The sequence below is a fragment of the Orbicella franksi genome, chromosome 2 (assembly GCF_964199315.1).
Source record: "Orbicella franksi chromosome 2, jaOrbFran1.1, whole genome shotgun sequence".
Lineage (NCBI taxonomy): Eukaryota > Metazoa > Cnidaria > Anthozoa > Scleractinia > Merulinidae > Orbicella > Orbicella franksi.
The window spans coordinates 20,811,327-20,838,901 of NC_138146.1; the positions used below are offsets into that span (position 1 = coordinate 20,811,327).

Genomic DNA, 27,575 nt, shown 5'->3' on the forward strand with positions numbered 1-27,575 from the left:
TTGACAGCGTGTATTAACCACCAGGCAAGACTTGTTTCATAATGAACGGTTTACCAACCTCATTTCGGTCAAAAGCCATCTGGAACATAAGGCCCAGACACACGGTTCAATATTGCGCGAGAGGCCCAGACACACGGCACAATTGCGCCGTGCAGTGCCCGTAACGCAGTACGCCATTCTCGGGATCCGTGCTCGTTTCAGACTACCGAGTAAAGCATGGGAACCCCTAAACATCTAAGTACAGTTAAGCGGAACCCATATTAAGCGGACCTCAAATTAAGCGGACACCCTCTATTAAGTTTTTACTGTAAAATAAACCTGCATTCAGCGGACGCCTCAGTTAAGCGGGCGCGGACACCAATATTAAGCCATTTTGTGCACAAAACCTGCAATAAACGGACACTTCAAGAGCTTTTTACTTCTAAAGGTCTGGCTTTAACGTTGTTCAGCGATGTCCTTTTAAAGCTAAGTGATTATTCCAGATTGATGCATTGACTGACTGCAGTGTTTGATCTTACAGTGTGTTACAGTGTTACAAAAGAGTTAATGATTAATTATTAATACACAACATATTAGAACCTGTTTTGAACGGATACCTTGTATTAAGCGGACAGTAGTGAGGGTCCCAAGGGTGTCCGCTAAATTCAGGTTTCACAGCATTGCACATGGACACTTACGTACCCATTGACTGAACACTTGGCATCATTTTGTACCGTGCCCAGACACTAGTTTTCGGGCCATGAGCGTGGACATAGCCTTGGGCTTCAATAGAGAGGACTTGGATTACAGTAAAGACACATGTTGGTGCGTCATTCTGAAGGAATTTATTAAATCGAGCTTCAAATATCGAGGTTTTTTCTTTACAGTTAAAGCTTAAACTGACTGATCTTCTCAATCACGTCAAACACAGCATCTTCGTTGTTGTAAGCGTCACAGAGTGTCAACCCGCCCTCGGCGTCGACTTGGATAACTTTCCAGTCCCTGAAGACGCGCACCGCGTTGCGGAATGGCTCTAATGAGAAACTCTCAGCTACAAAAAATAATAGAGACAAATTGTCAGAAAAAGATCCCTGTACAATAAAACTCGGAGAAAGCGGGAAAGATTATCACTTACGAAACAACGTCACTTCCTTTTGGACCCGTTCTTTTGCGCAGGTGTGAAGAGCAGCCAGAAACTCGGTATCTAAACGACACAAACCCGAAATCAGAATGTTACAACATTACAATGTCTCAAAAGGCTAGTCTAAATCTTAAGGAGGAATCTAAGACACTAAAAGTCTTCACTCGAATCAGACTACCAAGGAACTAATCAGTTCAACAATACCTGAAAACCTTTGGTTTCTGAGCCACAGCAAACCGCAGGCTGACACCCAGTACGATTCCACCAGGGGGGCAACCACTGACTTCAAAAATTGCAGTCTCTTCAGTTGTTCTTCGTAAGTCGTAAGCTGGTGGAAATTAAAATAGTAGTAATTAAAAGGGTAATGAGTAAAAAAGATTCCTTTAAGCTACAGAAGTTCAGTGTTTTCTTTTTTTTTTTTGCCTTAGAAAAAGAGCAGTCCCCTACAACGAAGTTAAGGGATCATCCTCGAGGAAGCTCGGGAATTCTGGCCAAGTTCTATCACTCACCTTGTACTCGATTTCCGGGGCATCAAGCCCACCCATGTCTTCGTCTTCATCGTCCCAACCCCACTGACTGCCTCGAGCACCGACAGTGCTGGTCTGTGGAGGGAATGCAAGTGAAGTATATGACCGGAAAAGAGAGGAATTTAAGCCGGAGTTATCATAACGAATCAATGCCTGCCACGAAGAGCTTTTAAGTGAATATGAATCTTTGAAACATGCGTACACTAGGTTTAGTGACCTCGCATAAGGTTTTCCCTTTTTTGTTTCTTAAAAAAAGAAAGGAAACAGCAGACTAGGTTAGTGACCTCGCATAAATTCGTCTTCATTGCCGCCATTAGAATTTTCTGCAGTATTACAAACTTCTTGGTATTCGACGATCGACGCAAGAAGTTCATTATACGTTTCTCCAGGTACACATAAACTTAGAGATAGTGGACGTAAAGAGTTTGAGAGTTATTACTAGTATGGAAGCGAAGATACAGCACACCGATGTATTTTGTATCAACTGCTCTAACTACTTACCTCGGTCGCCATAATCTTTAAAGTCTCACTCGCTGTGAATTTTTCCAGTCTTTCTGACAAAGCAGATTCCAATGACACACATGGCTGAAACGAAAACCACGATGACAGAGCATGTGAAAAAGAAACGGCGCTAATTTTTTTTAGTTTATACAACTGTGACCTGTACAAGAAAATGCATCCCTGAAGGGGTAGCAGAATCAGTCGTTAAGGTCATCGCTCGTAGGCAGCTGCGAAATACCCAGAACTGCGACACTAACAATTACTTGTTGGCTGGAAGTTGAGGTTTGGAGGTTGGAAGTTGGAGCTGAAGGTCGAGGGATGGGGGCGTAGGGCATTGATGTGAGGTTTGGGACACGAGAAGAGAGAGAAAGAAAGGGAGGAAAGTAGGAGGACGAGGAGGAGGAGGAGGGGGGAGGGGGGGGGGGAGAAGTGGGTTAACTACAGCTGTCAGCTTCCACGACGTATACAAGAAACAAATACAATACCTTACCCGGACAAATATGAACTCTCGCTGAAGAATCTCGCACAAATGTTTTACTTTCTCGAGTATCTAAAGACAAGAAGTACAATAATGATACAACAGTAAAAAGCAAGCAGTTAGTAGGCGGGTCAAATACTCCACACAGCTGTTGCAATACTAGGAAAATGAGTTCACGCTTTGCATCACGAGCACCCACCCTGGATCCCTTTTAGCTGGAAGTTTAACAAGGAGAAGGAGATTTCTCTATATTGGAGGCCACTGATCACATTACATCACATCAGTTTAAAACCCACTTGGAGAAGGGGTAAGTTAACATGTCATATAAAAACGATTGGGATGTTATGATAAACTAACGAGCACGTACCGACGATTGTGAGACTATCTTCTGTCCTTCAATGTCATCTGTATCGTACGATTCACTGTCTTCTGCGGCGGCGATAATTCCGCAAGCTAAACGAAAAAGGCATTTTGTGATATTTTTAAATCCCTGGAACCGCGTTGATGACACAACAAGCGAATTAACAGATTTAATTTCAAGATCTAAAAACAAAAAACTGCCCTACCTAGAACCGCATCAAGCGCAAAAACCGAAACAATCTGCAACAAAACAGTAAATTGTTGTTAATCACTACACGATCGCGTAACGATCACTTCACGATCACGTAACGGTCTAAACTAATGTCCACCTGCTCTTGATTCCATGCACACTTTTTCCGGTTACATAACTGTACATGCCCCGAGACAAAACGAAATTTTCTTTACCTGGTTACTGTAGAATACCAGGTTAAGGACGTGCGGCAAAACAAGCTTGGGTTGAACATGAATCTGGACAGCATTCTCGGAATCTTTCTGTGATTCAGTTACTGCGACGTCATCTTCTAGCAGTCGTAAGGCATGACGAATAACGGCAGCGGTCTTCCCAGTGAAACCAACATCTCTTCAAAATAAAAAAAGCCTCGAATTTTAGTCGCGTTTCATCTTTTAGTCGACCTTTGGAACAACTTCGTTTAAATATAGCTTTAAAATTATATGTGAACAACAATTCTAAGACTGTCTATAAATAAGATACTTAACTTAGTGCTTAACAGAAAGGGCTCTCTCGCGCTAGAAATACCAGCTTGTACTCAAGATATGATGAGACAAGGAAGAGAAGCGTTTCATTTTGCGTGAGTTTAAATGAAGACAACTTAGAGACAATGTACTGTCGCTACCAACAAATGCAATTGTCTACCTTCCATGAGAAGTGATTTCTCCTTGCAGCCATTCGAAGGATGTACACAGGTCTTCAAATGTTGTACCCTAAAGAAAAGAAATAGTCAGTAATTTAATACACCAATATGTCTCACTAGAAGGAATCCCCATTTTCAACACGCCATGGCTGCAAACAACAACAACAACAAAATGCATGTGCTTACCTTTCTGTGATTGTTTAACAGAAGGAAGGCAACCATGTTGGTGCTCATCACTGCACAACAGTTTACAGCGTCTGTAATAAAAAAAAGTTACTGTAGCTTGTTTACTGTCCTCGGTTTAAAACAATGACGCCATATTTACTCTACCGTACTTTTTGACAAAACTTTTTCCACAAGTTCCCTTTAAAATTCGTTTAGATCGTATAATTTTCTTTGAAATTTGTACATTGTTGCGTCTTCAACGCCAGCTAAGCCGAACGTAGTTCTCACTTTTTCAAACTGTTTTTGTAATAGATGTTCGATAATTTGGGTGGCTCAAAATTCACTATTATTACTTCGAGCTTCCGTATTACAGGCGCAGTGGCAAAACGATCAAGAGATCCAGAGATATGGAGTTTTATGGCTTGAGGAGCGTTATTAGGGTCGTCACGCAGAGCTTCTCCAGTGAGGAGAAACGTTGCGTGACGACCCTAATAACGGCTGTGAAGGATAATAGAGGAGCACAGCAGTCTTTCCTCTTAGGCAACACAGTCTCACAGTGCCTCTCTCCACCAGACGTTTTGATCTTAGATACTATGAGGGCAGCAATAGCAGTGCTCTTACTTGCTTTATGTCATCAAGAAAACGGAAGATAAGCAGTATTGTACTATAAAAGCAGTCCACAGAAAAAGTAAAACCTACCATAAATGACATGATACCCAAGAGCCTTTGTGAGGGTAAAGCATTTGTCATCGCCTACGTCTTCCAATGAGACATCAGAGTTGTTTCGTAGAAGAGAGGACCTGGGCGTGGAGGTAACAGTTGCCTTGGAAACTAAGTTGTCGGCAAAATCCTTCATGGGATGTGATAGGTCCATGGCTCGCGAGAACTCCTGTTGTTTGGTGCAATAAGAAATGATTAGTACTTTTACTCACATGTGTAATAAACACTGAACTTCTCCTTGCAATAAGAAGTAATACGTGGAAAGACTTCAAGTAGTCTTAACAGTGAGAGAGGAGGAAAGTGAATGGCAAAAAAGTCTTGCTTCTCCCTCAATTCAGAACTTTGTACAAGGGTAGGGAGGACTCAATAACGGAAGCAGGAAAAGAGAATGAGCAACCTGAAAAGAGAACTGTTAATAAAAGATCAGCTAATAACAATGACCAACCTGGAGAGAAAATGGCTGCCCAAAATCAAGCCTCACATTGCCATATCTGGTTCTAAGGACACGCCAAATACTCTTCATTGTGTTCCAGAATGACTCAGGTCTCTTCTGTTCACCCTGAGCCAAGCAAGAAGACAAACAAACGTTGTAAATAAAGCTTCCTTGATTTTAACACAGAATACAACCGTATCACAAAGTAGATATTTTTCATTAAATTTTGTTAACAAATCTCACCAAAAGTTCCCTGGTGTAACCTGAATCAACAACCTGGAGAGAAACAGAAAGTACCGTGGTATTATTTCACGCCAGTAACAGGTAAGACAATGCATGTTGTTTGTGCAGACCTACCTTCTCATAAGAGATGTTAACTGGCACAATATTCACATCTGGTACTGTACCTGGAAACAAAAAAACCTATCTGAGCAAAGGAATTCACGCATGACCGAGACCCTATATGTGCACGTGTAGTCACTGCTTAGATCAGAAATCATAATTGTACACTGCAGGGATAGACGTTCTTGGCTTGAATCAACATGTACAGCCACTTGGTTAGTTTCTCTGTAAATCTTCTAACCACATCTGCCACATTGACATCAGGAGTGTAATAGAGAGACACACATGACTTTGTAAGGATTGACTGACAATCACCAGACTAGCAATACATTAATGCATTTATTTTTTCTTTTAGCTTTCACAGTGTCTCCATAGGGTAATCATTTATAATGCTGCGCATGCAAGTGTTATGTTTTGAATGCTGTTTTTGCATTCACTTTCACACCTAGTCCTCTCAAACTTGTTACATATAATAAGCAATGATTAAATAGTATTTTGCTATCATCTCTGTTAAAATGTTGGGATTTAGTCTTGAATTATAAATGCCCAAACAAATGCGTTTTTTACTGTTTTTATGGCTTTATTTGTGATTTTCATGAATTTCATTCCGTGAAATCTTCCAAAATTTTTACATCAAAACGCTTCCAGTGGGATATGAATTTTAAACATGAAAAAAGTAGGGTTTGTAAAGGCCGTTTTTTCGATATTTTCAAATTTATGTCTTTTACCGCTGCAAAAAGTCTGGTCTTATAGATTTCCCTGAAAAATGAGCTCCGACTAAAATAAAATATTTACTACCAATCTGCCAAATTTAATGGAATTTCACCAAAGGAAACGCAAGAAAATTCACTGTCAGTTTTGCTTTTTGTGCTCATGTTGACGTAATAAAATATCGAAAAACACTGACATTTTCCTTTGAGTGCGCCAGATTACTGTACTTCCTCAGCGCTCGTGTGATCATAAAACTATAGTGAGCCACCTTAATTACAAATATTTTGTTTCAGAGAATACACCAATCATGGTAAAAAAATGTTTCAAATTCTTGTATTTACTACCAGACTAATTATTAACTCCTTATCAGTCACTTAGCCAACTGATGAAATGTTGAGCCCTAGGCCACGTAATTAATTGCTCTAAGTAGCCATCAAAGTGACAGAATGAAATTCCTGTTGATATGTTTCTTTTGCCAACACTACATGGACTTAAATTGTAGAATACCATTCACACTCAAGTGCTTAAAACATTTACCTTCAGTAACTGAATTTACAACCAGAGAAAGTAGACCAGATTTGGGAACCATGGCTTTTCCAGTTCTTGATCGACTTCCCTCTGTATAAAATGAAAAGGAACAATAAACATACTATTGCACAAAGGAAAGGAAAGCTATGAATAAATGAAGGAAACCAGGAAGGAAGTTTAAAGGAAGAAATGGAAGGAAGAGAAGGATGTAGCCACGGATGGATAAATGAATCAAGGATGGAACAAGCAAATGGAGGGCTGGGTAAAATCTTGAAAAAATTGAGAATCAGGTGGACACTGCAGCAGGAAGACCAAAAATAATTTATTAAAGGGTTATGTTAAATTCTTTTTTTAAATTACAACACTGGACTTTGTGAGGCAATACAAATAGAAAAGAAAGTGTACGTTTAACATACCTATATAAAACTCAAGGTATTGCCCATTCTGCAGAAGCTGTTCAACATACTGAAAAAGATGGAGAAAAAGGTCAGGATTGAAATTAAAAGAAGAAGGTTTTGATATTGGTCAATATTAAATGACATGGTTAGAACAAGAATTCTATTAACCTCCTGTAAAATGCACTTGTACAAATCGTCTTTTCCACTGGAATGATCCAACTTTCGCTTAATGAAAAATCCACCAAGGTGTCTTAGAATCCAGCTGAAAAATGGAATCCTCAAGTTGTCTGCAATGACATAAGCTTGATGATTTTAGAGGTTTCACAAATGCCATTGATAATGTCTCTTTCTTAAGTAGAGAAAGCAGGGAGAGAATGAGGGTCAGGGAAGTTGGGAGGGAGGGAGGGAGGGAGGAAGGAAGAACAGAAGAGGGAGAGGTGAAGGAAAGAGGAACCCCATAATAATAGCCATTATAAACTTGTCTCTAGAGGTCACAGCACATTCAAATTTTCACAGTGATCACAGTTTTCATACACACATCAACGACACTTAACAACATGCTAGCATTACATTTGTCCTTTAAATGCAAAACAGCTTGTTCTTGTACTTCACAGAATATTATTTATTAAAAATGTTATTATCACCTCCTGCTGCTACATGTGGAACCTGAAAATTAAGGAAATGCAAGAATTCTCATTCATAATTGATTGAAATCTGAGATCACACATTACAGTGAGTATTCACATGTTAAACCTGAAACATTGTGAACCCTAGATCTTACATCATATAGCAGTGCTTGTAAATATCTGCCGAAGAACATGAGGGATGTGGATAGCTGATTGAGGCACTTCAAAACTGCGCAAAGTTACGCACTCCTTTGAAGAGATTATAGTTGATCATTTGAAAGAAAACTCTAATTGAGATGAGGATCTGCCATTGGAACTTGATTACTAATCATACATTCTGACAAAAGAAAGAACATGGCATTGAAGATCAGCTGACATCCCTACCTTAATATCACAAGTAACAAGCACAAAGGTGAGTAGGAGATAGTCCATGTGGCTTTTGTGAAGTGGTAAGAACACAAGAGGTTTTTCATCCTGCAGAGGAATTGAAAAAGAAAGTTAAATGTTCTTAAATTTAGATTAATATTTTCTCAGCAGTTCTTACAGTCACCGACAATGAAAAAGCTGTTCCAACTCAGTTCTTCAAAACATAATATTATCCTTAAGCAATGGCATGTGTACAATGAGATGGAGGACTTGACCAAGCAATAAAATAACCCCTGAGGAGGGGGATTCCCTTAATTAAATGGCCTATGCGAGAGATAATTATGTGTCACAGGACTGGGCGTGGTTTTTGTTTTTTACATATACAGGGTATGGGTAAGTCTGGCCTAAACAGGGTATGATTGCAGGACTATCCATCCTGAAATATAATACTCAGCAAACTGGGATAGGAGATGTTTGCTGATATTTAGCCAGTCATCAGTCACCATCTGCTAATAATCTTTAGTACAAGAAATTAATAATTATTGCATTGCTGCAGTATCTAATTCCAACCAGTTCTTTGTCCTCGGCAGGGTCAGGGTTTCAAACTCCCAACAGAAACCTTACAGGGTTTTCATTAAGAATTGAAGTGGAAGGAGAGTGGTGTTAAGTAGCAGGAGAATGAATCTGAAAGAGCAAAGCTCTTTCTTGGAACCCTAAACTGGGTCAAATTATACCTTCCTGGGAAGTAACAAATTGTTGTGGGGCAATCTGACAACATTTTGGTAGTGTCATTCAAAGGGAGTAGCCTTAGTCACTTCATGCTGTCAAAAAAAAATCATTTTCTTATGTTAAAACCCAGTTCACCTTGGTTGTTTAACTATGACAGGCAACTGACCTGAGAAGCTTCCCTCAATATGTCAATTTGTCCTTTGTGAATCTGTACACTGGACAACAATCTTCCAAACACTTTGAACAAAAACCATGCTGTAAATCTGGATCAACATACATGTATGAAATAAGTATTACTAGTTATATGTTTACAACAGTTGCCATTGTCATCCAATAGTGAAAGTAGTGTGCACACAACCTTGGACTCAAATATTCCACTAAACACTACACTCCTTTCTTGTCCAAAGAACAGGAGGAAAAGATACCCAGGAACAAGGCCGACATCAACCAACAAACAAAGATGAAATTTAAAATACTACCACTTCAGCCATGTGAAAAGTGATTAAAGATCAGTTTTACATGATCTGACATGTGATGTTTACTACAAATGTCACTAAATTGTAAGTCATGGCCAAAATGATAAAATAATTAATGTTACCTGACAAACTTTCTGTACACTACTGCAGCCATCCCATTAAGGATATTCACTGCTTCTTTCTCAAGTGCATCAATCTTCTTTCGTCTTTCCTTCTCAGCAGTTTTCATGTCCTGAGCTGTAAACAGATAACAATTCCAACCTTAATAATATATTAACCAATTTCCCTAGCTGTCTACTCCCTGTCTCAGGGTCTAGAGGACAACATATGTTTATGTGTTGTCTAAATAAACTGCTAGACACTCCGGATTTTACAGTTTGTAGTACAGGAATCTCAAAACTGTTTTCAGGTTATTGCCTAGAAAATTGTAAAATAAATCATATAATTATTGATATTTTATGCAGTTAATTTTGCAAACTTATTTACCAGATGAAGCTGGTTCTTGTAAAGCTGGAGTCAGACTACAGGTCTTCACTCTAAATAGGAATGAGAAAAAAAAAGCAAAGCAAGAAAGTTCAATGAAAGAATACACATGTATGTCACACAGGAAGACTTGCATTTGCAAGAACTTAATTCATCCATAGAAGAAATGAAGGTCTGGAATGATAGAGCAATGGAATGATAGCATTGTAAGAAATGCAGTTTAAATGAAAATGTGACTTAAAATACATAAGTAAGTTTTGTTCCTTAACAGAGAAAATTCACCCTTTGAACTCCTGGTACAGATGAAAGACCATCCTCGAATACATCTGCCACCAAGGCCACAATACTACACCTCAGGGGTTATGGTTAGTTTCTCAAGTTGTGTGTAAGTGACATACCGTGCTGACTCTTGGACGTTTTTCTTAACGCTAGGATACTGATGGCTGATGTCACGCTCCCACATGAAGACTATGTGACAAAAACTCCTTTTCAATAAATTCTGCCTGTAGTAGTTAATAAAATTAAAACCGCATTTAATGATTACTTTATACAAATTTTGAACTTTTACTTTTAGTGTAATGATATTAGAAACCCTTAATTCTGAGGTTTTGACCAGACTCACCCTTGCAACCTTACTTCTGACAGTCATATACAACAAACAGAAACTTTAAGGTGATGTCACTACATGTACAATCATAACTATAATAATTGCTGTTAACTATGAGAAGAGAATAACAGAACACAATATTATGTACAGAAATACAGCGGAACCCGTGTTATTCCGGTCACCGACGGGCCACAAAAATCTGGCTGTTCAATGGGGTGGCCATATTAAAGGGATTCTTTAAATAAGCAAATAATTGACCGCGCTCTTGTTCGGGCCAGAATAACGTGGCTGTTTTAACAAGGTGGCCATATGAATGGGATGACCATAAGGCGGGGTTCCACTGCAGTACACATCTCTAAGGCAATTAGCAATTCTGAAGGGGAATTCAATGTTTAGTAAGAAACTTACTTTCTGGAACAATCCATGCTTAGAACATTGTGCATTCCCCATGAAGGCATCATTTCCTCATACAGTTTCTAACAAGAAGATCATAATATTAAGACAGTAGTTTAATTTACATGTATGTAATAACTAACATGAATTACTAGCAACACTTGAAGTACCTTGCTCTCTCTGCAACATCTGTTACAAGCTTCTCCCATAAATGGCCGCCTTCTTTTATAAATTGAAGGAACTACTGCAGCAGGTACATGAAATCTAATCTCTGTTAATGGCTGGAAGCTGTAATCCTCTTGCTGAGTGGGTAATTGAACGAGAAGAACAAATTAATTTGGTGTAAAAGAGGCAACCAGTTAATGGTGCATTTAAACCCACCTATCAGATAGCTATTTTCTGTGGTGCGAAATAAATTAAATGATACACCTTAAGTTGCGTCTGGTTCAAAATATCTCAATTAAAGGCCATTTAAAATAACTAAATGTCACATTTCCGTACCCTTTCATATACCTAAAGTTGTGAAATCCCTTCCCTCTTATATACCTAAAACCTCCACATAATTATAGGCCATTATATGGAGTACCGCCCCCCCCCCCCCCCCACCCCTCTCCTGGGTGGGACCTTAACCAGATATACCTTCAGACCTGTCACGTTATGTTGCACTATTTTCTTGAACTGACTTCAGACAGGATTTTATCACATTAATCGCATCTTCCTAATCAATTTAAAATCCAAATACTGAGATAGAAATAAATGGCAATTAATAATAATCAAGCTTAGAAATCAATGGTCAATAAAATGAATGATCACAGAAACATGCCCCACTGATTGTTCATTGATTTCCAATGTCAATGAACTGTAATATCGATTAATATTGCTTGCTATCGATTGTCACTCAGATTTATCAATCAAGCTCATCTTCGTATATTTCAAAACCTACCTTAGGTTTACGTTTCCTTGCTCTGTATTTTGATGGCTGTCGGATTGGTGCTTGTCGGTTATCCCGTTGCCATGCTGTTTGCTGTGTGTCATTTGAAGCACCAACTCTATAGTTACCACTACTAGTAGGACCAGAACTACGAGCTTCCCACTTTTTATAAACTGCATCCATTTTGTCCATGTCAAGTTGCTCGGATTCAGCCATGTAATAAGTTATCTTCTTGCTTTCATAAAGTACGTCCTAAAATTAGCCGGCAAGCATTGATTCAGGATAAACTCAATTGAAGACAGCGTTGTCCTCCAACAGCCGAATACTGCCTTCTTCCAGATATACAATATTTGTTGTCTTTTGACCTAAAAAAAAAAGACAAAAACTTCAATACACGTGAGAATTTACCAAAACACAACAATGGCCGTCATTGTCGTGTGACATTTGGAACTGGGAACGAAATTACTGATGTAGGTACCAGTCTTCCGACAGTTAAGACGTGCGACACGTGCAGTAAGTGTAAACATGGTAAAGACTCTTCCAATTTTCCCTTTCCTTCTTCTTTCCCACCCCTTATCCTTCGTGGGAGATGTAAAATTGCATGGCGACCCAAGCGGCGATTCTGGACGAGAAATACGTACCATTTTATACTCTTACTGACGCAGGAAACAAGGCGCAAAAACTCACAAGTATGCATATAGCCTGAATTTCAAGTCTCTTCTCGACTAACGCACTCCCCAAAGAATGTCACCTTTTCGGGAGCGTGCGAAAAGAGAACACGATGTAGGAGATATGGAGAGTTAGACCTCAGGTTCTCCATAATATACTATACTCAGAATTTACAGAATCCAAAATCACCAGAGAAAGGACTTCAATGTCTTTTCTTTCCGAGATTTAAAGCACGTGTTGGGCTAGCAGTAAGCTAACAATCTCAATCTCATCTCACCTTTATTTAAATACAAAAACGTTTCAGGGTAATGTAGAGAGCTCCCTCTTCGCACCTGATGTCCAAACCTGGCTTGTGAAGTGACTGATTTGTGTCTTGTTTTGTGCGCCAAGGATTTTTGAAATTCTCAGATCAATTTAACTGGTGGCCCCGGTGTATATGCCAGAATCAGTGCGATGCTAGTTTTAATACCGTCTGCTGTATAAGCCAAATTGCGGGCCAAAACGCCCCTCCAGTAAAGATTAATTTGTGATTCAGCTCGACTTCAGCAAATAATAAATCAAGGTGTGAGCTGCGACAAGTAAAGCGGAAAGGGCAGTTTCTCGTGAAATTGCAACTGGGAAATGGCTTTGTGTCCAATAATCAGATAAGTTTTGCTGAATAATGACCCACACATTGAGCTGTAAAGATCCTTCCTGGCGAACATGGTTTCAGCAGCTTCTCTATCACACTGCTAACCTAACTGCATCATAAGCCAGTCCTGGATAATCAGTCCAAGTTGCCATATAAATTTCGGGACAACTGTCAGTTAAGATTTAGTTTACCCGCGAGTTTTAACACTTGAAAGTTTACAAAGGCCGCCGTCTTTCAAGTATTTACCCGTAAGTGTTTCTTTCACAATAACATTGTAACCACTGTCGTTCTTGTTTTCTGCCGCGCTCTGACGTTAAAAAGTGTCGCGACAGGTTCTAGTTTTAATTGCGCCAATGAAAATAAAGATCGGAGAGTCAGCCGAGCGCGAATAAATGAATAAGTGAAGCTGCAGTGATGTAATGAACAAATCTCTAAAGAAGTCAAAATGGCGACTGCGTGAAGCTTGTCTATCTCACACCGCAAGGAGAATATAGCAGAAATATGGTGGAAACTCAAATTCGTTGTAAGTAACAAGCGTTTATTGTAGTTTTTCATGATATTTGTTATCAGAAGTTGTTGTGTTGTTGTGTCTGTCGGGTTTGTTAGGGTTACCAGCGAATTAAACTACCTGTTGTCAGTTGAATTTTAAACCAACTCGGCCACGAACTGTCGAAATATTTGGTCAAAGAAGGATTGCACGGAACTTGAAACAAATGCTGTTTGTTTAAGTCATGCTAAGTTTTTAAGCCGTCTTAGCAGGGAATTCACGAAAACACTAGAAAACATGTTTTCAAGCCGGTGTCCTGAGAAGCACTCTATGTCTAGTGTTTGTCTAAACACTTGATATAACTAAAATACTCGATGCCTATTATTTGATTTCGTTAATTGCATCCGATGAGTGGTCATTTATAATAACAGTCCATGAAATTTTCTTTTTTTCTGGGTCATACACTGTATACCACAATCTGCGACACCGAGTTGCTCGAATAGCTGCGATTTGTTTTACTTTCTTCACCGCTGATCCGAAATTCAAATATAGATCCGAGCTTGAATAAATAGTTAGTAAAATTATAGATTAAACACGGAGCGCTTGTCTTCAGACGGTATCGACGGAATTTTGCAGTATTGGGTGGCGCATGTTTCGCGCACATGTTCCCTGGCGTAACTTAGCAAATAACATGTAGCAGGGTCAGAGACCAGTTCTTCTCCAGACACTGCATTAAGAAGACTAGATAAACCTTGCGAAAAGTTCTACGCAAAGGTTTGGGAAAAGTATAGATGTTGGTATATAGTGTTGCATGTTAAAACAACTTTCAGTGATCACTTGAACTACCTTCTTTAGAGTTATTTTACTTGTCGTATAAGCACACTAAATCTCCACTTGAATCGTATTTCAATCTGGGTATAGTTCTAAACTCAAATATCTCTCCGTTACTGGCGGCCTGATGACAAGGCAAAATAATAGCGAGGGTGATGACTGATGAAGGGCGGATAGCACGAGAAAACTTACTTTTGACCTGGGAAGAACTGCTTATTGTATTCTCCTGGTTGAAATTTGTTAAAGAGTATTATTTATACCGGACGCAACTTATCATCGTGCAAGTATCAACAACAACATTCAGGCCCGGGTTGTTCGAAAGGTAAATAACGCTCAGTATCCACGGATAAATCACTATCCAGTGGATAGTGTGGTTTGTTAACACTTATCCTTTGGTAGCCGGTGGATAGCGTTATCCAGCTTTCGAACAACCGGAGCCAGAGCGTCATTTTTTGGCTTTATAGCCTCTCCTAAATCAACTGATTTTGAACTATTTTACTTGGTCGTTTATCCTTACATGATGTGTATGATCATTTTAATGTTTTCCTTGTTATACGTGTGTAGTATACATTATCACGTGACGTTCCTGGACCAATGGAGAGACTCGTTCGGCGAGTTGCTTTGTTCAGCCTGGTCCTCACCTCTGGTGTCTTCTTTCGTGTAGGAAACGCTGAACTTGAAGGTAAAACTGCATTAGATTGCAGCCGAGTGCGAAATGCGCATGTATCATAAATTACGCTAGCTTGCAAACATGTCGGAATCAATAGATGTTTGGCGATTTCAACTTTTCCGGGATGAAAAACACAATTAACTAGTCCAGAATATCTCTCATACAAAATACTGTCATTCCTTTCCTTAATATTGCCATCGCAGACTCTGGATTTTCGTTCGATTTAAAGCCTTAATATATAGGTGGAAGGAGTTTATGCACAGAACAAACGAACTAGGTAAAAAACATGGCAAGGATTGTCTTTGGACGGGATTTGGCTTCTAAAGATATAATGCGAGAAGCCTGAGAAAAGGTTCTTATGAGGGGTTTGTTATAAGAATTTTATCTAGTTCAATGCGATTATTATTAACAGGCTAGTTTTCGGTTGAACCTCCCCTTCCCTCCCCTCCCATCCCCACCCATCCTGTTCTGCATGCATTAGTTGTGTACTTTCCTTTACAAGGTCCGGACAAGCGACAGTTGTACTTAGGGGAGCCGCATGCCTCAATACTCCCAGAATACAACAGCGATTTTCCAGCGCCTGTTGTTTTACCATCCGGGGTAGTGCCTGACGCGGGAGTGGTCCCCGCAGCGGGGGCCATTGCACCCGCTCCTCTCATAGCTCCTGCGCCTGTGATATTACCAGCTGATGCCATCAAGGAGAAGAACAGAGCGTACCCAGATGCTGAAGGTTGTCACTTTGTTTAACAAATTTTTATCTGTTTCTTCGTAATCACCAGAAATTAGTTATGCGTTTTTACTTTCATCTTGTCAGACAATTTTGTATTTTAGCTACAGAATCGTCACTTTTCTATTGAAAGAAAAACCAGTGTCCACTTGGCTCAGTTCGAATTCTTTCATTTAATCAAGGTATTCTTTTGCGCAAGACTTTAAATCTCATCTAAAGCATGTATTGATTTTGTGTCTAGGGAAGGCCAAACGTTTTCAGCTTCCCCTTTCAGCCTCAAACCAAGTGACTCAGTCCCAGTGGGCTGGTTCACTACCTCAAGATGCACTATCGTCACGGCCTTCATTGCCATTTTACGGAAATCAAATACCTCAGTCCCCCGAAGCAAGCATGTTTGGTCAGCAGATCCCGCTCACTTCTCCACCAACAGTTCCTATTGCTACAAACGAGATGTTTGATGATCCCACAAACCGGGATCAACTCAGCTCTACAAGTTTGTCATTTCTACAAGGGCAGTTTCAATCCCGGAATTCACGACCCGCTGGAGAAAAGGTAGAATACTTTGAGCCCAACGACAGCCAGGAAACATCGCCTTACTTAGATTCTAAGCAGTTCGCGGACAACGGCCCGACAAGGGAGGACTTGAAAACTATCCAGCCTCTCCTCGACAATGAAAATGACATCACGAATGCCATAATCAAAGATGCTTGGTCACAAGGTATGTTAAGCCCCAGTTTACCAAAGAGTGGCTAACGCTAATAAATAGATTAATCACTAGTATCTAACGGAGAAGTGTTCCCAAACCCAACAACGATATCCACAGCTGCGAATATGCACAAGGTCCAGGGCTTTAGGGGAGTCTAGTCTATCATAGTTAGTAGAGGACTAAATATGAGTCTATTGAACACCAGTTTGCGCTGCATGTTATTGTGTCTCACACTTTGAGATCATGTGGCATACTCCATATCATTACCTCACGCTTTGCGCTTCTCGGTTAACCTCTTCGGGGAGTTCAGCAAGTTAGGGCGCGCGCGTAAAAGCGGTGGAGCGAAATAAAGGAGAAAGAGGCTTGGTTAACCTCTTTTTTCGTGAGCCATAATTCGCGATGCATCCCAACTAACTGAACGCCTAGAAGAGGCTACGCTTCTGTTTAACGCTTTACGCTCAGGTCTCACGCTTTGCACTCTTGTCTAACGCTTTGCACTCGTGTCTCATGCTTTGCATTCATACCTCAAAGTTTATACTGTGTCTCACACTTGCGGTCGTGTCTCACAATTAACTCCTACAATTTCCGTGAGTGACTTGCATTTTAGGCTCGCGTTTCGCACGTCTTACTCAGCCAAGAAGTCTCGTAAACAAGTCTGTCTGTCTGACGATTTTGTGAGCTACCTATTTTTAATTATTCTGATTTTACAACTTTGTTCGTTAAGTCTGTCTAACGCTTTAAAATACCTATTTGTAATTTCTCTAATTTAGGACTTTGTTGGTTAAGTAAAGAAAAAGTAGTAACGTAACTGAGATCTATTCAACAGATACCGCACTTACGTCGTCAAGACAAGCTGTCTCAGAGGGTCTGACCACTTCACACCAACTGGCTAATATCGAGTGGAAGAACAAACCAGTTTTTCAAGAAAAACCTTCCAAGCAATCCAATCCTAGCGATTTTGTACTAGACCAGGTGCACCCTGAAGTCTTGCACAAACAAGAATTATCGCCCCATCATAATTTGCAGGGACAAATGTCAATGGTAGGTGAGGCAATTCAGCAGACCTATACTGCGACAACAAACAATAAAATTCCAACTGATAACTCATCTGCCGGGATCGTGTTCCATCATCATTTGCAAGAAGACATGTCCATGGCAGATAAAAAAAATCACACCGCAAAGTCAGCAACAACAGACAGTAGAATTCCAACTGATAACTCATCTGCTATGATAAAAGACACATCGAAACTGCGTAATCACAGTGCAGTTACCCCATCATTTGTGGAAAACGATTCGATGAAGAACAATTCGTCCGATTTGCATTCTCACAATGAATGGTTTACGAATACCTCGTTAGACATGGGAAACAGTAGTATGGCTACTTCGCAGAAAAACCAATCATCACTAAAACCATACACTGCAGCGGATTATCTGCAAACTCTTTATCCTCAGTTATCAGTCTTCAAAGCACCATTTGAAATCGATGAAAAGAACCCATCCTCCGCGAAGGCTTCCCTGAAGTCATCCCCTGTTGCACTGCATTCGTCACCATTGCTCTCCAGTGATGGAACATTTAGCAAAAACTCTTCTTCACCTTTAATTAAACTGGCTCTTAAAGATGACAGAACGAATAAGCTCTCTCCAGAGATGCAACGTAAAGTTCAGAAGGCCCTCTTAATGTCTTTGTTAAAATCGTCTTCTAACCTTGGACAGAGGTCCGTAGTGAAGCAAAGTCTTAGCGCACCAAGATACATCTCGTCGGCGTCGAACTTGCTGCTGGCGAGATCGAAAAAAACAGGCAAGCAGGCACCGGGCTACAGATATTTAACAGAAGCTGGTGCCAAACTTCTCCCAGCGCATATTTTCTCACCGCTTGGGAGTGTGTTTAAGGACCCTTTAGGATCTTCGCACGCTCCTTTAAAAACGAGCTCTTCAACACCTGTCCCAACAACAGCCGGAACTCAACAGAAGGCAAAAACCGATCCCAGTATTGAACCAACGCAGATTGGATTAATCCAGCCACAGCCAAAAATTAATGAAGAAAAAGAACCCTCTAGCCCTCCTGCCATTGTTCCAACACAATCTGGTATGATTACAGCCGCCCCGACGACGGCGAATCCTTATGTTCCAACTCAATCAGGATTTATAGCAAGTCCGTCTGATCCAGCGGAGGCAATCGTGCCAACAAGAAAACCCTTTGTTCCAACTGAGTCAGGATTTATCCCCCTCAACACTAAAAGATATAGACACGGCGTGTGGCCAGAACATCACGAAGCAAGAAACAAACCAAAAACAGCTTTCGTTGAGCAAAGATTGTCCTCACATGAAACACAACTTACCTTCGATGATAGACAAGAACCCGGAACGCCTCATTTGCACGCGAAAGCAGGGCTAGAAAACGAAAATTACACGACGAAAGCTCGCGTTTTTAACAGCCGCATTGGAGATTCATATCCTGCTCATTCCAGACCACGAAGGCAAGTGTTTGTTCCATTACCACTTATGCAAGCAAATGACAATTCACAACAATTTGGTCAGTCATTTATTCCTCTCGCTGGTCAGCTTCCTGATCAATCACTTCTGTCCAACTTGCAACAGTTGCAGCAACCTGTTCAACAGTTTTTACCTACGCAGCCGCTGCAATCATTATTATCACAGTTTGTTCCAGCTCCTCAAGCGCTAGACCCCTTGCAGCTTTTCGGACAACCAGGTAAAATGGTTTTAGATTTTCTGTTTAAGAGTTATAAAGTAGAAGTGGAGCAAATTTATTTCTACAGGGCCGTATATATCACAGGAATATTTCAGAAGTCGAGAATCCAGTAATGCAAGAAGCTAATTAACTTACTGGCAATTTACAAAGCTTAAACAAGGAGTTGACTATCTACTGAGTTCAAATCCAGCTAAAGGCAGGATTCATGGAGAGCTTGAACACGAGACGTCTGGTTTACAAGACTGTTTCAGCTCCAAATCCTTTTTTGCAGAAAACCGTTCAAGTGTAAGTGTTCAAAACTAAACAAGTGTTCGGGGTGCCTTTTGGAAGACATACCTAGCCTTTTTCGTACTACCAATGACACACCCTTCATTCTTGAACCAGCAGAATAAAAGCAACTGAGCTACAAAAGCGATTCGAGGCAATGCACTTAAACAAAATGCATACACTTTAAATGGAGCACATTGAATTAATTTCAACAAATATTCCTTCAGGTTATTGAAATGACATTGTAAAGGTAAGGTACAACAGGTGAATTGCATTATGAGATATTTTAATTTCACTTTAAAAAGTCATTAAAAAGTTTTTCTCTTGTAGATTCACGTTCTCAATTTCCACTGCAACAAACACTTAACAATCAGATCTCGCAGGGTCTACTCGCACCTCAGCAATTCCAGAATCCAGGAGGCACATTCGGTTTTGCGCCTCAACCCACCTTAGGTCAACTCAGCAAGACCTTGGGACTTACACCTCTTCAACACATTCCTCCACAAAGGCCTGGCTATCCTCAGAACGAGCCTCTGACTTCCATTGGTCAAACAGACTTATCCCCGGTAAGAGTAAATGTCCCCATGATGGCGCCTCAGAAGATACCCAGCTTTCTTGCTGCTAGTCAAGTGTACAGAGACTTCGAAGACGTCAATTCAAGGTCTCATCTGTCTGATGATATCATTGGGAACCAAAGTAGGTGTTAAAATGACTAATAGGCTTTAAAAAATAATTATAATGAATTCAGCAACAAGTTGCCTTTTCCTGGCATAAATGTTGCTAACTATATCATAAAAAATGTTTATAATAAACTTCAAAAATCATGGTTGCAAGATAGGCCTTTCCGCAAATATCCGAATATTTTCTGGGATAATAAGACGTTTCCGAGATATTTAGAAAATATTATGATATTTAGACAGTTAAGGGACATTTTAGAAACATTTATATGTTTTTTGGCGTACCCCTGTGTACCCCTCGCTATTTTCTTGAAACAATACTTAGTTCTATTCCTGAAACAATCCAGTTCAGCAATTTCCCCCTCGAAAAATGTATTTCATATCACTGAGAGCGCTAAAGCAGCAATTTTCCAAAATGGCGGATGCTGGTAACATTGAAGTGCCCAAATCTTCTTTCTCAACTCCTTCTACTACAAGGAAACTTTGAAAATTTTGGCCGATGTGATTCAAAATCGATGTATTTTTACCACAGAAATAAGAGATATTTAGAAGGTTTTCCGAGATATTTAGAAAGCGTTTGTGATATTTGGAAGATTTTTTGAGAATTTCTAGAAAGATATTTAAGCGATATGATGTCTTATTAGATGTTTTGGTGTGTAGTATCGCTGTATGTTTTTACGAGTTGTGCCGTAAAATACAAACAACGAGTAAAAATATAAAGGGATACTACACAACAAAACATCTAATAAGAGATTTATTATCTAACTGCTGAAGTCAATAAATTAATCAATGAAAGAGGGAGAGTATGACAATTTTGCGTGCGCGCGCCGACCTGTACGGCAAACAGGTTTTCTACTGTACAAATAACTGTACAATATCGCTATATATTTGTACTGTTATTTGGACGATATTTGCTGCAGTTGGATAATAATATATGATATTTGTGGAAAGTTCTATTGCAAGAATATGATTCTAGGAGTAAAGTAACATTCTGCTATCTTTAGTGTCACGAGGTGACGTCGCAAGAAATTATTTTACCTCCGAGGATGATCAGTTGCCAGAGGAGCCTGAATACGACAAATTCGCCTATGAAAATGACAAGAAAACGTGGGGTATAGACAATAACTTCAACGAGAACGATGGAGTTGACGGCTTGAGGGGTGCAGCCAGGAAGGAAAGGAGACTTCATTACATCTCAGGTCACCAACAAGAAAAGGCGATGATAATTTTTGAAATTCCTGACTTCTTTATAGTTTGCGAGATCTTTGTAAATCATACAACTGTCGTTTGCTAGTTTTTTTTGATTTTCATATTGGTGTTATCATTATACATTTATTGATAAGGAAAAGAGCTATTTTGATCTCCCAAGAATCTCGACTGTGATTGTCTTCGTAAGAACTCGAATTAGGAATCATCAGAATTCTTGGGAAGAAGAAATTGAGCTAAAAAGGGGCTAGAAAAATCGAAAAAATACTAATAAAACAGGTAAGTGATCAGTAGTAAGATTAATTCAAACGACAACGAATCCCGCTCAATATCTCGCATGTGATTTCGTTAAGCAAAAAATAACAAAGCGGAACGCGCGATATGTTCAACTGAAATCCAGAAATAAAAAGAAATCTGTGTCCCTTTTTTCATTCTTTCAGACGATTTAGATGACGACAAATCCATCGGTGAGCCAGAGGATATTGATGAATCGCACTCCACTTCTAATCTGAGATACGGCACTGGAGGAAGGCGACATTACCGTCCCAGACATCACCACAGAAATCACTGGGCTAATGAAGATACTCTTGAACCACTGAATGGAAAAGGCATCATTGGACATAACGACGGAATCGATGAAGAGTTGCACGACGTCGCATTTCACCCAGCAGGTGCAAAATACATGCCAACCTTCATTGTATTTCATGGGTAACAAAAATGTATTTTACAGCAATGCTACAGCCTTTCTTCCTTTTGTAGTAACAGTAAATGGCATGAGCCACGTTGATACTTAATTTTCCATTAGTGTGTTAATTCTGGTGAGAGCAGTCTCAAGAAAGACAGTACTGTTTTATGAAAAGTCATCAAAATAGTCTCAAGAGCTCACAGTAACTCTCATTCAAACGATTCTCACGAGACGAACAATCAATTTTCGTACGACATTTTCAACTCACTTACTACACAGCTTTTTCAATTGCCCCTTGATCGCAAAGTGTTTGAGACCCTTAGCTTACAGTGTAACACAAGGGTGGATAATGAAGATTCAGAAGATATTGACAGTTTCAAACATGTTGTTGTATTCAGGTGAGACAACCGAAAATGCCATAAAAGATGATGCATACGAAACTCCCAATCGCAAGCACTATCACTCTTCAAAGCACATACGGCCAAGTTCCGATGAAGAACACGTTGAAACTAACCAGTTAGAGAAAGGTTCCTATAAAGAAGACAAAGAGAGGGACGAATTAAATGAAAGGACCAAAACGAGTCAATCCGAAGCAGGTGTATCAGACAGCGAGCCTGATACAGGGCAACCAGAGACAGATACATCAGACGATAGTGACCAGGATACCCATGCTGAATCACCTTCTTCGGATGACAAGAGTGAAAAGAACGAGGAACTAAAAGATGGTTTAGAAGGTTTGTTCCAAAATCATCGTCATGCAAAAACAAGTCGTAAAAAGATTGTGCTTTAAACTCTGCACAATAGCTATATAGAAAGATAGCCTGCCAGCCAGCTCACCTTTGAGTCACACGCGCGAGCGCCAAAGAGCCAAGCGATCTGGCAGTCTCGCAGCTTCGCCGCCCGATTCCACGCTCGCGGCTACGCCACTCGCGCTTGTGCTCCAAAACGTAAGCCTGCTCGTAGGCTGATAGATAGAATATTATTCGAAACTGATTCCTTTCCGCTAACTTTTATGTGGTGACTACTACCAGTGACAACCCAGCCATGATGCAGTTAGTAATTATAATTCAGTCTTTATACACTTAGAGTGAGGTCCGTTTTCAAATATGCAGTTGCCACTAGGCAGCATTTTATATACAGTAGATGTATTTATATGCTTATGTTTACCTATCTGTAATGCTTACCTCCATATAACATGCTCCTAGAATTGGGTTAATTGAAGAACATCAAGACGAACGAGCAGTTTAGGGCGTGGAGACGATTTTCCTTTCACTCATCGTTCTTTGTTTTTCAACTATGCGAACTTACGTCCAGACTTGTACAATCCTTTTATTCCTCAGAGTCTACAAGCGAAGAATCACCTGGTGTTTTCCCTCCGACTGCATCAATCTCGTTACCCAAGCCAGGTACGTTTGGTGTTACTCAGCCGGGCCACTTCTAATATGAACTTACATCTATGTTAATTGAGGTGCTATCAATCAGTAAAACAAAAAAGCATAATCGGTATTGTTAGAGAAAAATGGCATGGATGATACCTCTTTACAAGCCAAAAAATTAAACCTTACAAACTACCATGAATTTTTCACTTTCAAGAGATACCCTAATGCGAATAATACATGAGTAATACAGACAACCGCGCCCCCGGGGCCGTGGCCAGAAGAAAAACTTTTGATTGAGGCAATGCCCACGGTTTAATTTTCTTCCTAGGGAATTAGCGGTGTTTTCATTTCCCCCTTCAAAAAAGAAACAACAGAAACGACGGAAACTGAGGCAAGCGCCTCGGTTTGCCTCAAACTGTCTGTGGCCCTGGGCGCGATCCATGATATACTACCGAAATCGGCAATGTAGAGTGTGAGTGATCTTAATAAACTGAAACCAAGAGATAATTTCCATAACATTAATGTTTTCCCTGAAAAGAGCCCAAATCAGCTGATTATTGGTGTGAGTCAATTATCCTATTCTGGCATTAATGTTCTGTGAAGGTTTTAGTTTATCGCTTCTGAGTCAACTAACAAAAGCTTCTATGACCTACAGCCTCAGGTTCCACTTCAACGACAATGAGAGAAAAAATTATCAGGAAATTGTGTAAGTTTTATTTCTTCCTGGTGGAATTCAGTAGCTACGAGCGAGCTAAAAAGGTGCATACTATATTATTTATAGTTCTTTGTATTTGTGCTTTCTATTCCATTTAATTGTCAAAACAAATTTATTATTGGGATTTGTTTTCCAGCTCATAGTGCTGTTATGCACTTAAGCTTTGATACCATACCAGTAAAACAGGGCGACAACAGCGTCCAAGATGATTCTGGTAACAAAAACGACGCAGGTCTTACCAACGGAGCAGAAATATCAAACCGGACAATGGGTAAGGCATGCACTAGAACATGACCGAACCACTTGACTTGATTTGATCCAGTTGAAAAATTAAGCATCACAGTTGTGTAGGTATAATCTTCTTCTACGGATGCAACTTTTAAGCTTATGAACTGTTACCTGACGTCATACCTAGAAGGTGAAAACTTTGACGTATTTCTGACTCAAATACGTATGGCATATATGTGGGAGTTCCATTCTTCCGATAGCCTACTCGCTGCTCTCGTTTCACCTTAATCTGGTTATTTTATCACCTGTAGGCCACCCAAAAAGGGCATCAGGACCTTTTCTGTGTGACAAACATAATTTATAGGACTGAACATTTCCACAGTCTGCACTGCGCAAAACTTCCCGCGTAACTTGTGCGCGCACATTTAATAATAATAATAATAATAATAATAATAATAATAATAATAATAATAATAATGTCTAATTCATTCGATACAGTGCATATAGATTTAGAACTAGTGGCAGTTTTTTTTTACTTATAGCAATACTGATAAAAAAAATCATTTGCATCGGAAACAAATATGTTGATTTATAATTGTGAATTAACATGCAACCACTGATGAATCCCACGTCAGAAACCGTGAAAATGTCTCTGTTAAGTTAACTTATTTGATAAAAACCAGCTTCTTTAAAGAAAGATAGGAAATATAATATGATTACCTTGAGTTTATTTAGTCGCATACTATGTTTATTGCAGGCTCGTGCGGCCGTGTTGTTAACCTAAAACACGGTGAAGTCATGTACAAAGCTGATCAATTTACCAGGAAGCCAACGAAAGCAGCTTCTATTGCAATGTGGGTCAAATCCCGAAAGCCTGGACTCGTTCGTTGGTTTGACGTCGACGACGGAGCGGGATCATCCGCTAATGGCAGTACTAGGAAGCTTGTTAAAGTGCCAAAGAACCAATGGATTCATTTGGCGGGAACATTCGACTCAAAGGATGGAATTGCGCGCGTTTACGTAAACGGTAAACTTATTTCTGAAACAGTTGGAAAGAAAAACAAAGGGTTGCCTGACGATTTCACAGCCACAGGTATTGGAGAGAAATTTGGGGATAAGTTCATCTCGTTTTTAGATGACGTTTTCATGTTTGATCGTGTCATTTCTCCTGCCGAAGTGAAAGTTCTGTACAGAAAGTGCGAGTTTAATAGAATGGTTCTTCACTTTGGATTCCAAAAAGTAAACACAACAACTCATCAAGTCATGGATCAATCAGGTCTTGATAACAATGCTACTCTCGATGGAGGTAAGAAATACAGTCAATCTGCTGTAAGCTCCATACTTTTCCCCAATCAAATAACGCTAGATAGAAATATCAATTCCTATACCTGTCAACTTCACAGAGACAAAGCGCATACACAGTACCTAAGTTCCATCGACTTTCGTGTTTCTAGTTATTCTGACAAGTTATAGATATTGAAGAGAATTACTTCAAATTGAGGCAGAATTAAATTTAGAATTGCCTGCCGAAATGAGCCATTTCAATTTGAACGGTGATTACTCTACCTTATCGATTCATAGGCAAAAGTTACACCCCATTCTTTAACTCTTTTTGGTCCTGTACTCGTTCTGTGTTGGTTGGTAACTTTGGCCGCTTTCATAATATGAGTTATGAATATTGCTTTAAAAGCGATCGCAACTCATTCTTTTTTTCAGGAGCGCACATTTTAAACAGCGGTTGTGACAAATGTGGCGCATGCTTGGACGCCTCGAATGACAAAATTCCAAGTGTGTATCTTGACGGGCGCAAATTTCACCACAAACCAACCTCGGCCATTTCCATAGCGTCCTGGATCAGTTTAAACCAAACTAAAGGATGTCACTCCATATTCCAAGCAGTGAGCAACAAAAACGACGAATGGCATGACATTTACAACTTGGAAGTAGTGAACGGAAAATTGCACTGGCGCCACAAGACCGCTGCCAGTGGCGTGATATTCGACATCAAAACTGACGATGTTGCGATACCCGAGGGCCTTTGGAGTCACGTGACTGCTACTTACAGCTCTGAAACCGGTGACGCCAAAATTTACGTGAACGGTCTTTTAAGAGGGAGTTTTAACAATCCTCACAAGCCGAAATTGTCCGATGCCTGGGGTCGTGTTTTGATCGGGGGTCATTTACCAGATGGTAAAAATTTCGCCGGACTCTTGGACGAGTTTTTCATATACAACTGGGAGCTGGACCAATCTGAAGTGCGGTTTGTGTTAAAATACTGCGCTGATAAACCGAAACTTGTCTCCTTTACTGTGCGTGTGCCGCTGTTTAAGCGACAAAAGGTACAAAGTGCTCCTGCAGCCTTGAAATATTTGTAATGCTGGAGAAATTGGAGAACAGAAAAAGCGGTAGTCATGTTGAAAAACATATGCCAAGGCAGTTCTAGAACAGGCCCGAACCTTCCGGTCAGTTTCAGACTTATCGGACTTATCGCTCGGTGACAATTCCTTTTTTGGTTCAGTTAAAAGCGTGAACATGAACACTGATTCCGACTCGTTGTGAACTAACAAAGTAGGAATTTCTGGAATCGAAGAAATTTGATAGTACCCGCAAGGGTGTTATTGTTTTTACAATAAAACTTCTGATGTTAAACATTGCTATATGGAAACCGTGAAATAAACATTTTTACCAGAAAAACCGCGTGTCTAGCTCTTCGTTTCAAAAACGAGAAGTGCTCTAAAGAGGGCTTTTATAAAGGCAGTCAAAAAAGAAAGGAAGAAACTACTACAACTTATGAATTAACGTCTAGATAATGAGTTTTTTTATAAAATATGGACTGTTTAACAATAATAATGATAATAATAATAATAATAATAATAATAATAATAGCAATTTTATTGGGCTCGTTAAAATTCTTCACTAAACCTTTACATGATTATGATAATTATTTACAGCACAAAACTATTTACAGTAGCAATTGTATCAAAATCGTTAAAAAAAGTAGGCAAAATGTAGTTTACAAAAATAAATATAATGATAAATAATACTACTACTGATAATAATAATAGCAATAATAATAAATTATAATCGTTTGCTCACGATGTGGCCATTTGCGATGGAGGTCATGACGTATCGACTGCATACTGCTAGTCTTATTATTGTCCTTCTCCACGATGAACAACTACAACCTGTTTTTACATCGATTGTATGTTTTTAAAATGAAT

General features: G+C 39.7%; 2 protein-coding genes across 3 annotated transcripts; one reads left to right on the forward strand and one right to left on the reverse strand.

Moving 5' to 3' along the window:
- Positions 1–552: 552 nt before the first annotated feature.
- LOC145478583 (glycerol-3-phosphate acyltransferase 1, mitochondrial-like) lies at positions 553–12,226 on the reverse strand. The gene is made up of 27 exons (XM_081456663.1): positions 11,779–12,226; positions 11,006–11,137; positions 10,851–10,918; positions 10,234–10,338; positions 9,839–9,888; positions 9,475–9,589; positions 9,043–9,139; positions 8,166–8,255; positions 7,800–7,821; positions 7,324–7,442; positions 7,174–7,222; positions 6,767–6,847; positions 5,534–5,583; positions 5,420–5,452; positions 5,189–5,302; positions 4,723–4,912; positions 4,045–4,115; positions 3,861–3,928; positions 3,392–3,566; positions 3,193–3,226; positions 2,994–3,079; positions 2,639–2,698; positions 2,149–2,232; positions 1,630–1,722; positions 1,325–1,448; positions 1,115–1,183; positions 553–1,030 (listed from the first exon to the last, which is right to left on the reverse strand). The coding sequence occupies exons 1-27, from the start codon at positions 11,980–11,982 to the stop codon at positions 867–869; spliced, it is 2,547 nt and encodes an 848-aa protein (XP_081312789.1). The 5' UTR covers positions 11,983–12,226; the 3' UTR covers positions 553–866.
- Positions 12,227–14,063: 1,837 nt separating this feature from the next.
- LOC145478586 (uncharacterized) lies at positions 14,064–27,087 on the forward strand. Of its 2 annotated transcripts, none has more exons than XM_081456665.1 (12): positions 14,064–15,066; positions 16,023–16,499; positions 17,314–19,197; positions 19,795–20,160; positions 21,146–21,340; positions 21,788–22,018; positions 22,431–22,766; positions 23,373–23,438; positions 24,067–24,117; positions 24,263–24,397; positions 25,112–25,660; positions 26,071–27,087. In XM_081456665.1, exons 1-12 carry the CDS (start codon positions 14,979–14,981, stop codon positions 26,727–26,729), a joined length of 5,037 nt encoding a protein of 1,678 aa, XP_081312791.1. In that variant the 5' UTR covers positions 14,064–14,978; the 3' UTR covers positions 26,730–27,087. The 2 variants fall into 2 exon arrangements, with proteins under 2 accessions (XP_081312791.1, XP_081312792.1); XM_081456666.1 differs by lacking the exon at positions 14,064–15,066 and adding an exon at positions 15,485–15,784.
- The last annotated feature ends 488 nt before the right edge of the window (positions 27,088–27,575 follow it).

Excerpts from the sequence above, each read along its gene's own strand:
- LOC145478586 (XM_081456665.1), top strand. The coding sequence starts at position 14,979 with ATGGAGAGACTCGTTCGGCGAGTTGCTTTGTTCAGCCTGGTCCTCACC. Across the intron at positions 15,067-16,022 it reads AGGAAACGCTGAACTTGAAG|GGAAGGCCAAACGTTTTCAG; the intron begins GTAAAACTGCAT and ends TTTTGTGTCTAG. Across the intron at positions 23,439-24,066 it reads AATCTCGTTACCCAAGCCAG|CCTCAGGTTCCACTTCAACG; the intron begins GTACGTTTGGTG and ends TATGACCTACAG.
- LOC145478583 (XM_081456663.1), bottom strand. The coding sequence starts at position 11,982 with ATGGCTGAATCCGAGCAACTTGACATGGACAAAATGGATGCAGTTTAT. Across the intron at positions 9,140-9,474 it reads GTGTACAGAAAGTTTGTCAG|ATTTACAGCATGGTTTTTGT; the intron begins GTAACATTAATT and ends ATGTTGATCCAG. Across the intron at positions 1,449-1,629 it reads CCCCGGAAATCGAGTACAAG|CTTACGACTTACGAAGAACA; the intron begins GTGAGTGATAGA and ends AATTTCCACCAG.